Raw genomic sequence first — 13,770 nt, forward strand, 5'->3', positions numbered from 1 at the left:
AAGTTCCCTGACCATCGACTGCAGCTCTAGAGCTTTTTCTTCTGGAAGAAATACTCTCTGTAACTCCGTGTCCAGAATCATGCCCAGAAAAGACAGCCGAGTGGTCGGAATCAACTGAGATTTTGGCAAATTTACCACCCAACCGTGCTGTCACAGCACCGACAGCACCAAATCTACACTCCTTAGCAACCTTTCCTTGGACCTCGCCTATATCAGGAGATCGTCCAAGTACGGGATAATTGTAACCCCTTGCTTGCGAAGGAGAACCATCATTTCTGCCATGACCTTGGTGAAAATCCTCGGGGCCGTGGAAAGGCCAAACGGCAACGTCTGAAATTGGTAATGAGAATCCTGTATCGCAAACATGAGGAAGGTCTGATGTGAAGGAAATATCGGGACGTGTCATTAGGCATCCTTTATGTCGACTGACGCCATACAATCCCCCCCTTCTAGGCTGGAAATTACCGCTCAAAGAGATTCCATCTTGAACTTGAAAACTTTCAAGTATGGATTGAGGGATTTTAGATTCAGAATCGGTCTGACTGAACCGTCCGGTTTCGGCACAACAAATAGGCTCGAGTAGAATCCCTCCCCCCGTTGTGACGGGGGAACGGGAACAATGACCCTCTGTTGACACAATTTTTGTATCGCTGCCAGCACCAGCTCCCTGTCCGGAAGAGACACTGGTAAGGGCGAAATGAAAAACCGGTGAGGGGGCACCTCCCGAAACTCCAGTTTGTATCCCTGAGACACAATCTCTAGGACCCAAGGATCCAGGTCTGATTGAATCCAGACCTGACTGAAGACTCGCAGACGGCCCCCCACCGGTCCGGACTCCCCCAGGGAAGCCCCAGCGTCATGCGGTGTACTTGGTAGAGGCAGGGGAGGACTTTTGGTCCTGGGCGCCCGACACGGCAGGAGACTTCCTACCCCTTCCTTTACCTTTAGAAGCGAGGAAGGACGAACCTTTTCCACGCCTATACTTATTGGGACGAAAGGACTGCATCTGCTGATGTGGTGCCTTTTTGTGTTGTGTGGGAACATAGGGAAGAAAAGAGGACTTACCCGCCGTCGCGGCAGAGACCAGGTCCGCCAAGCCGTCCCCAAACAAGACATTACCTTTGAAGGGTAAAGCTTCCATAGCTCTCTTGGAGTCGGCATCCGCATTCCATTGATGGATCCACAACGCCCTCCTTGCCGATATTGACATGGCATTGGCTCTTGTTCCCAAGAGACAAACATCCCTCGCCGCATCCTTCAGGTAATCTGCAGCGTCCTTGATATAACCAAGAGTCAAAAGAACATTATCTTTATCTAGGGTATCCATATCATTAGCTAAATTCTCAGCCCATTTAGCAATAGCACTACTCACCCACACAGACGCCACTGCAGGTCTGAGCAATACACCCGTATTAGCGAAAATGGACTTCAGAGACGTCTCCAGCTTGCGATCCGCCAGATCCTTGAGAGCTGCCGTGTCAGGAGACGGAAGCGCCACCTTCTTAGACAAACGAGATAGAGCTTTGTCAACATTTGGAGACGACTCCCATTTTTCCCTGTCATCAGAGGGGAAAGGGTACGCCATGTAAATCCTCTTGGGAATCTGCCACCTCTTATCCGGCGACTCCCAAGCCTTTCACAAAGAGTAGTCATTTCATGAGAGGGGGGAAACTTCACCTCAGGTTTTTTCCCTTTGAACAAGCAAATCCTTGTTTCCTGCACCGCCGGCTCATCAGAAATGTGTAAAACATCTTTTATAGCCACAATCATGTACTGAATACTCTTCACTAAACGTGGATGCAAAGCAGCCTCAGAAAAATCGACCTCAGAATCAGAGTCCGTGTCGGTATCAGTATCTACCACTTGTGTAAACGGCCGCTTTTGCGAACCCGATGGGGTCTGCACCTGAGACAAAGCCTCCTCTGTGGACTTTTTCCACACCTGCGTCTGTGACTCAGACTTATCCAACCTCTTTGATAAAGAAGCTACATTCGTATTGATTGTACTTAGCAATGTGAGTAAATCAGGTGTCGGCTGCGCCGACAGGCCCAAATCCAGACCCGCATCCGCTCCTCCAACAACCTCCTCCGGTGAATAACATTCAGCCTCAGACATACCGACACGTTTAATCGACACACCGACACACACAGAATGTCTCAGCTAGGGGACAGGCCCACAGTGAAGCCCAGATAGAGGACACAGAGGGAGTATGCCAGCTCACACCCCAGCGCCCCAATATCCCTATAAGGGATATATATGACCAGTGCTGCTTTAAATAATAATAACCAATGCACCACAACTGCGCCCCCCCCCCCCCCTTCGGATATCTCCCCGTTACTTGCAAGGAGTCGTGGAGGTCCCGGGCCAGCGTCTCCTTCAGTCGCGTGGAGGAGAAAAAATGGCGCTGTGAGCCGCGCGGCTAAGCTCCGCCCCTTCCCGGCGGGCTTCAGCCCGCCAGATTTGAAAAACTGAAAATGCCGGCGGGGGTCTGAGAAACGGTGCAGAGGCACCGAAAAGGCTTTTGCCGGCTCCCGGACCCCAGTAACCTGCTGCCCAGGGCGCCCCCCCCCCCCCAGCGCCCTGCACCCTGTGAGTGCCGTCAGTGATAGTGTGTGGGAGCATGGAGCGCAGCGTTACCGCTGCGCTGTACCTGGTTACCGAAGTCTTCTGATCTTCTCATACTCACCCGACTTCTTTCTTCTGGCTTCAGTGAGGGGGGTGACGGCGTGGCTCCGGGAACAAGCAGCTAGGCGCACCAAGTGATCGAACCCTCTGGAGCTAATGGTGTCCAGTAGCCGAGAAGCAGAGCCCTTATACTAAGAAGAAGTAGGTCTGCTTCTCTCCCCTCACTCCCACGATGCAAGGAGCCTGTAACCAGCAGGTCTCCCTGAAAATAAAAAAACCTAACAAAAGTCTTTTCCAGAGAAACTCTGGAGAGCTCCCCTAGTGAGTGTCCAGTCAGTCCTGGGCACAAAGTCTAACTGAGGTCTGGAGGAGGGGCATAGAGGGAGGAGCCAGTTCACACCCAGTTTTAAGTCTTTTCAGTGTGCCCAAGCTCCTGCGGATCCCGTCTATACCCCATGGTCCTTTTGGAGTCCCCAGCATCCTCTAGGACGTAAGAGAAATGTCAAGTTAAAGGCACACTCAATACCCCACCACTGAGATAAAGACATTTGACAGAACCGGGACATTTCACTCTGTCCACTCCATGGTGAGAACGGTCTCTACCATGGCTTATTAACTGCTGGCTCACATTTTGAGCACTTTTATACACCACAGACTTGACATGGTGAGAATGACGTTGATGAAGTAAATAGGCTACTCACTATCCAAGTCAGCTATCAAAACGTGTCACTTTACCATGAAACAGGGCTTTATGGCTGTCGTGAGAGCTTTCTTCAAGTTCCAGTGGGGCAATAAAATTGTCTGTGGGGACAGAGTGTGAAGGCCTTCTACCACTATGCAGATGTACATTCTGCAGGGATGTGCTGTGAAATTGAGCAAATGACACTGCTTCTATGGTGAAGACCAGTGTTCTAACCATGTTTATACATTGCCTTCTTGGAGAGAAGAGGCAGTTATGAAGAACACAGAGATTCTCTTCTATCAGAAACAAGTTTGGTCATGTTGTATCGGACTAATTGTACTCAGAAGGAGAAAGCAACAACTAAGCTTTCTCTGAACTTTGCAGCAACAGTTGCTAAGGGCCACCCTTCACTATACACCTGCTGCTGAAACAATTAGGAATATGCTCAAGTAGCTCAAAGACCACAATATCTCATATCCTGCTGTGGTCATTACCTGCATGCTTCATATTTCAGGACCATACGTGACCCCTGCAGGTTACCAGCACTTTATGCAATACATAATTGTTTCTTATCTTATGTTTTTTGTATTTTAAAACATATGAATTAAGATAAAAATGCTCCATGTGCCAATCTCTAAAAAAGGCACATAGAAAACCTCAGGAGGAGCTAAGGCGGGTTATAGAGAGAGATGCCACATACTGAGCTGTGGAGTTACCCATCTCCTGTGTCCTTGATGGAGACAACTCAACTACAGTAGACACTTTCTGTCTGTCACCTTACCCAGCTCTGCCTCTGTCGCTGAACGCATGGGGGTAATCGGTGGGTGATCTCCAGCATCTGTTCCTTTCCTGGGACGGTTAATACCTTCAGCAAGTAAAGCTTTAACCTGAAGTAAATGCAAATAATGCTTATTAAAGAACTGTGATCTCAGGATCAGGACAGGGGACAAGAAAAAGGGTTGGTCACATCTCAATATTATCCTACTCATATACATACATAAATCAAACAGAATACATTCCAACACAAAACTGATGTATTGGAATATCATCTGCTTTACAACGCAATGTACCCACATGGTGAGGACAGCAATAAGGAGTACAGTATTATTACTGTAGTATGGTGTCAAACAGTAATGGACGCAACGCTGCTGCAAAAACCATGCGATGCAACTACTAGAGCCCCTTCACTCACTGTCTCAGCCCAGAATGGATTGTTGGCCTGCTGCCTCAGGGTCCCCTTCAGGTCAAAGTTCTCAGGGTAGTGAGTGGTCTCTGTGCGGGGATAGCTGATGTAACCCTGGGTGTATAGTCGCTCTGCAATCTGCATAGTATGCTGAGGACCCATTCCTGAAATGAAATGATATTCTGATAAAAAGAGACTGCACTGTTAACAATTCTTTCCCAAATGTAGTATGTAATGGAAGACAGACTACTCTAGACTATTAAAAAACAAAAATAAATAGTAAGATTTGTTATGGTTTGGGATACTTTCAATACTACTAGGTCACTTTACTATTTCTTTAGTGTTTTGGATTTAATGGCCTGGTACTTGACCTCCTTAATCCACCTCCTCACTGATAAGCAGAAATGTGGTTCCAAGCATCTGAAGTATGTAACTTTTTTTTTTTTCAATGCGTGAACTTTTGTACTAGAAACACACAAAATAAGCTGCTATGCCACACATTTGTAGAACATACCCAAAGCTGAACTGGCTACACGCAACATTTCCACTGTGTTCAACGCCTGGGGTCTCTGCTTGGCCTTTTCCTTCTTGCTGACAGATTCCACCTGTAGGCAAGTTACTCATTATACATTAGCTTGAATACGTAATACCTACTCAAGCTACAAATATGTTTTCGAAAAGTACAGGTTTAGCAGTAGGAGCATGCTGAAAATGGTTTCATAGTGGTAAACACAAACGGGTATGGTCATAGGTCGACAGTTATTAGGTCGACCACTACTGGTCGACATGCATTAGGTCAACATGGAAAAAGGTTGACATGAGTTTTTTTTCACTTTTTTGGGTGTCGTTTTTTTCGTAAAGTGACGGGGCACCGTGTCTCCTCGCATGGCGATCGCGCTTTGGGCATAGTGCCTTGCTGCGCTCGGCACAGGTTACTATTCCCAATCGTAGTCCATGTGGATCGTAAGTATGAAAAAGTAAAAAATAAAATAAAATTGCATTTAAAAAAAAAAACCTCATGTCGACATTTTTCCATGTCAACTTTTTCATCTCTTGTGTCGACCTAAGTGTTGTCGACCTAATGACAATATCCCACACACACACTACATAGTGGCCCATTAAGTAGTAAACTAACAGATTTTATTTATTTAGGTAAATATGGAACTATTCTACAACCACCAACACTAGCATGAAAACCATTAACACTACAGAGCTTATACAATGACTTAAGAGTAAATAGCACAAAAGTGAACAACCTATAGACAAACAATTTTTCTTTCTTTTTTTTTTTTTTTCAAGTATAACGTTTATTGAGACAGTCACAACAGTAAAAAGCTATGGAATGCATATATAATACGGAAACAGAGCCAATCAAAATATGACATATTACACAGTGACTGGTATTTTTAATAAAAGGGAAAGAAGTAAAGAGGATAAGAAATAAGAAAAGAGATGGTGTGGCAGACCGTAACGAGGAAGGAGGAGTAAAACATAGAAACAAAGAAGAATGAGCTCTATATGGAAGGGCACCAAACTAAAAAACATGTAAATGAACAAATAAAAAGGAGGCAAGAAAATAAATTAACCTATTTCGAAGGGAGAAGGGGTGTTCTGTGTGGCGAGCCAGGGGCCCCAGACTTTGTCAAATGATTTAGAAGAGTTATGAAGAATACAAGTCATGTATTCCATATGGTATGTATACTAGATACGGGATAAGATTGAGTCTAAAGAAAGGGAAGCAGGCTGCTTCCAAACAGCGACAATCTGGTAGGTAGTAGCAGTGGCAATATGCCATATCAATTTATTTTGATGCCTTGTTGCCATAGGGAGTCCCAGGGGAAAAAGGAAAAACATAGGTTCAACACAAGATGGGGGACTGGAGGACATGGAAAATGAGGTCAATTACCTCTCTCTAAAGATCCATAATTTTTGGGTACGACCACCAAATCAAATCTGGAGGAAAGTGCCTTTAGAGGCGCAACCTCTCCAGCATCTGTTTGATGTGTCTGGGAACATTTTGCTAAGTTGGGAGCGTACATAATACCCCCTATACAATAATTTATAAACATTCTCTTTAAGTTTAACACAAATCGAACTGGAAGCCGTATTTTCTAAGATCTCCGACCAGTTATCCCCATCCAGTGCATCACCCAAGTCAGCCTCCCAGATGACCTTGTGAGAGTCACGTGAGGAAGACGACTCCTCAATTACCAGGGGATATAGAAGGGAAATTAAGCCCTTAGTTGAGGATCGTCTCAAACAAAGGGATTCAAATGTTGTAAGAGGCCTATGAGAAAAAAGTTGTTTCACTTTTGAATGATAGTGTCTAAGTTGGAGGAATTGGGGAAAGTCCCTCACACACACTTTCTTCTTTCTAAAACTTTCCTAACTTGGCTTTCTCCTAGAAGTGGTAGCTAAACCATTGCGTATATAAATTACCAAATAATATTATAAATGTTTAAATCTGCAATTCCTGTGGATTTAGGTAAACCATCGGACCACTGCAGGAATGAATTGGAATGCAAATCAGATCTGCGTTTTGAACACCAACTAGACATCTTACTTTGCACGTTATCCTGTCAAAAATGCATTCCTCTCCATGTGTCAATCACCCGTAAACTGTGACGTTTCTTCCTGGTTTGACTGGTCCTTTAACCTCTAGTTTATATGCCACGTAGCTCTCTCTTAGACCTCATCCCCTCTTCCTTTCTTTGGCACTTATCCTTTTGTTGCATTGATTTTTTACATTATGACTTTATCTTACAACACCTGTACTGTTAATGACTTGTCTTTTCTTTTTCAAAGTATTTTTATAGAAGTACAATGCACTATAGGTTAACGGTCTGTGAGTTCTCTCAGCATGACTGATCTCTCCCCCTCAGCCACTTTTATTTATTTATTTATTTTATATTATTTTCTTTCCTCTCTCTTTTTAGTGTTCTCCCCTTCCAAGCTATATAGATTTAAAATGTGACATTTCATTGTAAGGAGGTAGGTTAATTTTTCTTGTTTCGTTTTGTTAATTACTTGGAACAATGGGCCAGATGTATTAACCTGGAGGAGGCATAAGGAAGTGATAAACCAGTGATATGTGCAAGGTGATAAAGGCAGCAGCCAATCAGATCCTAACTGTTAATTTACATATTGGAGCTGATTGGCTGATGCCTTTATCACCTTGCACATATCACTGGTTTATCACTTCCTTATGCCTTCTCCAGGTTAATACATCTGCCCCAATGTATGTACATAGCCCTTTTTTGTACCATGCTTTCTGCCTTATTTTGTAAAGGTTTTGTACCCATTTGAGATGTCTTTAAAAGCCATTAAAAGCGACAATATCACAGTACAGAGACCGAAATAAAAAATGGTCCGAAGGCCAATGGGTAAATGGCACTGCGATATTACACATGAAGAAAAGGTTGAAATGACAAGGAAATTTATAGGATATACAATAGATCAAGAAACTGCTGCCAACAAATGCCTTGTTCTTTTATTGCATGAGCCTGCCTTTTGTTTATGATCATAGTGTTATTTTGTCATCTGATTACTACTGTAGCATAACGCTACACCATCCCTGTATTGCAATAACTTCCCAATTATAACAGCAAACAGAAAAAAAAAATCACTGCCATCCCTTCCAAATCCTGCCATATCATGTGGGCAATGGAAACACAAGTGAGCCTGTAATTCAAATACAAATTCATAATGAAGTTTAACAAATACCTTCACTCTAGATTCTGCAGTATCAGAGACCCTTCTGCAGCACAGTGTGATTTTCTACAAAAAAACGTCAATGACCCTAAAACATGAAAATGGCAGCAAAGGGGATGGAAGTGTTTTATTTTGTGAAACAGCATAGAATATGCTCGGTCCCATGCTTTGATGAAAAAACATTATGTAATACAGGGGTGGCTGACCAGTCGATCGCGGACATGCGACCAGTCGATCGTGATCCGCCGCCCATCCACCTGAAGCCGCGCCTCTCCTGCCTGCCCCTCAGTCTGGTCTCCGGCAGTGACGGCGGAGTGTATAGCTCAAATCAGGCGCCGGTTCGTTAGCCAATCAGAGCTCGCGGACCGGCGCCTGATTTGAGATATACACGCTGCCGTCACTGCCGGAGATCATACTGAGAGGCAGGGCGGCAGGCAGGCAGAAGCGCGCGCTGCGCTCCCCACACACAGCACGGTGAGCAGTACTATGGGGGCATATCTGGCACTGTGGGCACATGGCACAGTGGGGGCATATCTGTATCTGGCAATGTGGGGTCATATCTGGCACTGTGGGGTCATATCTGTCATTGTGGGCACATGGCACTGTGGGGGCATATCTGTATCTGGCACTGTGGGGTCATATCTGGCACTGTGGGCACATGGCACAGTGGGGGCATATCTGTATCTGGCACTGTGGGGGTCATATCTGGCATTGTGGGCACATGGCACTGTGGGGGCATATCTGTATCTGGCACTGTGAGGTCATATCTGGCACTGTGGGGGGCATATCTGACACTGTGGGGGCATATCTAATCTGGCACTGTGGGGGCATATCTAGCACTGTGGTCACATGGCACTGTGGGTGCTTATCTGTATCTGGCACTGTGGGGGCATATCTGGCACTGTGGGGGCATATCTGTATCTGGCACTCTGGGGGCAAATCTGGCACTGTGGGGGCATGTGTGTATCTGGCACTGTGGGGGCATATGTGTTTGAGGTTTTTACCTGTGAAGCCAATGTGTTATTTTGTGCGAGACAGTCATTACACACTGTGCAGCACAGCTACGTCCCTTTTTTTGATATACCACGCCCACTGTTTGTTATGTCACGCCCCTTTTTTTGTAGATCACAAAAGCTTTTCAGCTTTCAAAGTAGATCGCCAACTCCAAAAGTCTGGCCACCCCTGATGTAGTACATTGTATGAATTTAAATGACAGTTTCCTTTACCCAGGCCCATTTGTAAAAAAGCATAGGTTACATTAAACGGTATGTAATTATATGACTGCCAGTCACAATACAGACGCTAGGAACCAGCCCCTGACAATCCCGACAGTCTGCACACCAACTAACACGGACTATTCCCACTCGTGGTTGTCCACAACACCCACAGAGTGGAAAGAGTACCTGTGGCGAGCACAGCGAGCCAGCAAGGGGCTTCGTTGCGCTCGCCCCCCTTCCCCCGCCAGGCATCCAAAACCAGGATCCCGCATCGGTATTGTGATTGGCTTCACGAGAACACAACCCGATTAAACAGTGAAACAGGTTATAGTTATGTTTTATGGCACACAGTGGGGAATTTGCAGTGTTACCTTGGCCTCTCTGCTTGTCTTTGTGATGTTTAGGAACATCTGAGCTATTTCTCTGTCAAATACCCGAACACGATCCCAATCCAGACTAAGAGGCTGCTCCTGTCTGCGACTCACCTGAACAAGACAGAACATATAACTTGGAGAATTTTAACTATACATCTCAGTATCTACTCCCAGCAAGAAACAGGAAATTATTATACTTCTATTTGTACAATGAATAAATATTTATCAGAGATAAAAGCACTGTAATCCCAGTACTGCAATGATACCATGATCCATGAAAAAAAAAAAAGATACAGCCAATATAATTCAGTGCACTGCGTTAATTACAGACCTTGACTTGAAGGACCCAGTAGGTTTCAGGTTTGAAGGATTGAATCTTATCATGCCTCTCCACACAGAATCCCAATGTGGGGGTCTGGCAGGGACCGAATGATATTAATGAACTGTCCAGGTTGCCATATTTGCCTTGAAAATACTTTGTCTGAAACCTATGTAAAATGAATTAACATCAGGATACAGATAATATCAAATTCTTTACAGTACATATTTATTATGGTAATGTAATTGTTACACACAGGTGGACGATTAATTAAAGCAACCATTTTAGAGAAGTACATGCAAGAGGTTTCCTTAAAGAAGTAGCCATAAATCATCATTATTATTACCTGGTGAATGCACAGCCAATCCTGAGGTCCAGCTCCTGTCTGGCATCCACAGAAAGGGCTTCATTCTTGTTGGGCTCCCCCAACCTGTTCATGGCATTCATAATATCTGTATCGGTGATGGAGCTAAACTTGGCGCGATATACAGTACGATCCTCTCCATGTGTTCTATTCATCACTGGCAGTACTGCATCCAGTACCTAAAGTATAACAAAGAATAAGGAAAAATTAGATTTTAAACCTACCGGTAAATCTTTTTCTCCTAGTCCGTAGAGGATGCTGGGGACTCCGTAAGGACCATGTGGTATAGACAGGCTCCGCAGGAGACATGGGCTCCTAAAAGAACTTTCTAGTATGGTGTGCACTGGCTCCTCCCTCTATGCCCCTCCTCCAGACCTCAGTTAGAGAACTGTGCCCAGAGGAGAAGGACAGTACGAGGAAAGGATTTTGTTAATCTAAGGGCAAGATTCATACCAGCCCACACCAATCATACCATATAACCTGGAATACACATAACCAGTTAACAGTATGAACAAACAACAGTACCGGTCCAAGACCGAGTCTAACTGTAACATAACCCTTATGTAAGCAATAACTATATACAAGTCTTGCAGATTTTCCGCACTGGGACGGGCGCCCAGCATCCTCTACGGACTAGGAGAAAAAGATTTACCGGTAGGTTAAAAATCTAATTTTCTCTTACGTCCTAGAGGATGCTGGGGACTCCGTAAGGACCATGGGGTTTATACCAAAGCTCCCAATCGGGCGGGAGAGTGCGGATGACTCTGCAGCACCGACTGAGCAAATGCTAGGTCCTCATCAGCCAGGGTATCAAACTTGTAGAATTTAGCAAAAAAGTGTTTGACTCCGACCAAGTTGCTGCTCGGCAAAGCTGCAATGCCGACACCCCCCGGGCAGCCACCCAAGAAGAGCCCACCTTCCTAGTGGAATGGGCCTTTACTGAATGCGGCAACGGCAATCCAGCCGTAACATAAGCCTGCTGAATCGTGTTACAGATCCAGCGAGCAATAGTCTGCTTCGAAGCAGGCGCGCCAATCTTGTTGGCAGCATACAGGACAAACAATGCATCTGTTTTCCTAATTCTAGCCGTCCTGGCTACATAAATTTTTAAGGCCCTGACTACATCCAGGGACATGGAATCCTCCAAGTCACTCGTAGCCACAGGCACCACAATAGGTTGGTTCATATGAAATGAAAACACCACCTTGGGTAAAAATTGAGGACGAGTCCTCAATTCCGCTCTATCTACGTGAAAAATCAAGTAAGGGCTCTTGTAAGACAAGGCCGCCAATTCTGACACACGCCTCGCAGATGCCAAGGCTAACAACATGACCACCTTTCAGGTGAGAAATTTCAACTCCACCGTTTTAAGGGGTTCAAACCAGTGTCATTTAAGGAACTGCAACACCACGTTCAGGTCCCATGGTGCCACAAAAGGAAGCTGGATGCGTAGTACTCCTTTTACAAACGCCTGGACTTCTGGGAGAGAAGCCAATTCCTTCTGAAAGAATATTAACAAGGACGAAATCTGTAGTTTAACAAAGCCTAACTTTAGGCCCATATCCACTCCTGTCTGTAGGAAATGGAGAAAACGACCCAGATGGAAATCTTCCGTAGGAGCATTCTTGGTTTCACACCAAGAGACATATTTCCGCCAGATACGGTGATAATGTTTTACCGTCACCTCCTTCCTAGCCTTTATTAGAGTAGGTATGACCTCCTCCAGAATACCCTTCTCCGCTAGGATCCGGCGTTCAACCGCCATGCCGTCAAACGTAACCGCGGTAAGTCTTGGAACATGCAGGGCCCCTGCTGTAACAGGTCTTCCCTTAGAGGAAGAGGCCAGGGATCTTCCGTGAGCATCTCCTGAAGATCTGAGTACCAGGCCCTTCGAGGCCAGTCTGGAACAATGAGTATTGTTTGTACTCTTTTTCGATTTATGATCCTCAACACTTTTGTGATGAGAGGAAGAGGAGGAAACACATAGACCGACTGGAATACCCATGGTGTTACCAGAGCGTCTACTGCTATTGCCTGAGGGTCCCGGGACCTGACACAATACCTCCGAAGCTTCTTGTTGAGGCGTGACGCCATCATGTCTATTTGAGGAACTCCCCAGAGATCCGTTATCTCTGCAAAAACTTCTTGATGAAGTCCCCACTCTCCTGGATGGAGATCGTGTCTGCTGAGGAAGTCTGCTTCCCAGTTGTCAACTCCCGGAATGAAGACAGCTGACAGAGCGCTTACGTGATTTTCCGCCCAGCGAAGAATCCTGGTGGCTTCCGCCATCGCGACTCTGCTTCTTGTCCCGCCTTGGCGGTTCACATGAGCTACTGCTGTGACATTGTCTGATTGAATCAGAACCGGTAGGTTGCAAAGAAGAATATCCGCTTATCGAAGGCCGTTGTATATGGCCCTTAGCTCCAACACATTGATGTGTAGACAGGACTCCTGGTCTGACCATAGTCCCTGAAAATTTCTTCCTTGGTTGACTGCTCCCCATCCTCGGAGGCTCGCTTCCATGGTTACCAGGATCCAGTCCTGAATGCCGAACCTGCGACCCTCTAGAAGGTGAGCACTTTGCAGCCACCATAGAAGAGACACCCTGGCCCTGGGGGACAGTGTTATTTTTTGATGTAATTGTAGATGGGACCCGGACCATTTGTCCAGAAGATCCCATTGAAACGTCCTTGCATGGAACCTGCTGAAGCCTAGTAAGTTGCCCCCATTTCCCCAGAACCCGAGTGCATTGATGAGCTGACACTCTTTTCGGCTTCAGTAGTTCTCGGACCATGTTCTGGAGGTCCTGGACTTTTTCCAACGTGAGGAAAACTTTCTTTTGTTCCGTGTCCAGTATCATGCCAAGGAAGGCTAGTCGAGTTGTCGGAACCAACTGTGACTTCGGTAGATTGAGAATCCACCCATGTTGCTGAAGCACTCTCTGAGAGAGTGCCACGTTCTCCAGTAATTGCTCTCTTGATCTTGCTTTTATCAGGAGATCGTCCAAGTATGGGATAATTGTGACTCTTCGCTTGCGCAGGATCACCATAATTTCCGCCATTATCTTGGTGAAAATCCTCGGGGCCGTGGACAGCCCAAACGGCAACGTCTGAAACTGGTAATGACAATCCTGTACCGCGATTCTCAGGTACTCCTGATGAGAGGGATATATGGGGACATGAAGGTAAGCATCCTTTATGTCCAGTGACACCATAAAATCCCCCCCTTCCAGGCAGGCTATCACCGCTCGGAGCGATTCCATCTTGAATTTGAATCTTTTCAGGTACAGGTTCAG

At 45.6% G+C, this 13,770-nt stretch overlaps 1 protein-coding gene across 2 annotated transcripts in view; it reads right to left on the reverse strand.

Annotated features, from left to right (window-relative positions):
- The window catches only part of TOP3B (DNA topoisomerase III beta), a 195,793-nt gene that overhangs the window by 94,897 nt on the left and 87,126 nt on the right, over nt 1-13,770 (reverse strand). For both annotated transcript variants that reach the window (XM_063964784.1, XM_063964785.1), the window contains 6 exons: nt 10,458-10,654; nt 10,124-10,280; nt 9,790-9,903; nt 5,005-5,095; nt 4,500-4,654; nt 4,089-4,194 (listed from right to left, as the gene is read on the reverse strand). In XM_063964784.1, coding sequence (XP_063820854.1) covers nt 4,089-4,194; nt 4,500-4,654; nt 5,005-5,095; nt 9,790-9,903; nt 10,124-10,280; nt 10,458-10,654 — 820 coding nt within the window. The remainder of the gene's footprint in view (nt 1-4,088; nt 4,195-4,499; nt 4,655-5,004; nt 5,096-9,789; nt 9,904-10,123; nt 10,281-10,457; nt 10,655-13,770) is intronic.

The sequence above is a fragment of the Pseudophryne corroboree genome, chromosome 1 (genome assembly GCF_028390025.1).
Source record: "Pseudophryne corroboree isolate aPseCor3 chromosome 1, aPseCor3.hap2, whole genome shotgun sequence".
Classification (NCBI taxonomy): domain Eukaryota; kingdom Metazoa; phylum Chordata; class Amphibia; order Anura; family Myobatrachidae; genus Pseudophryne; species Pseudophryne corroboree.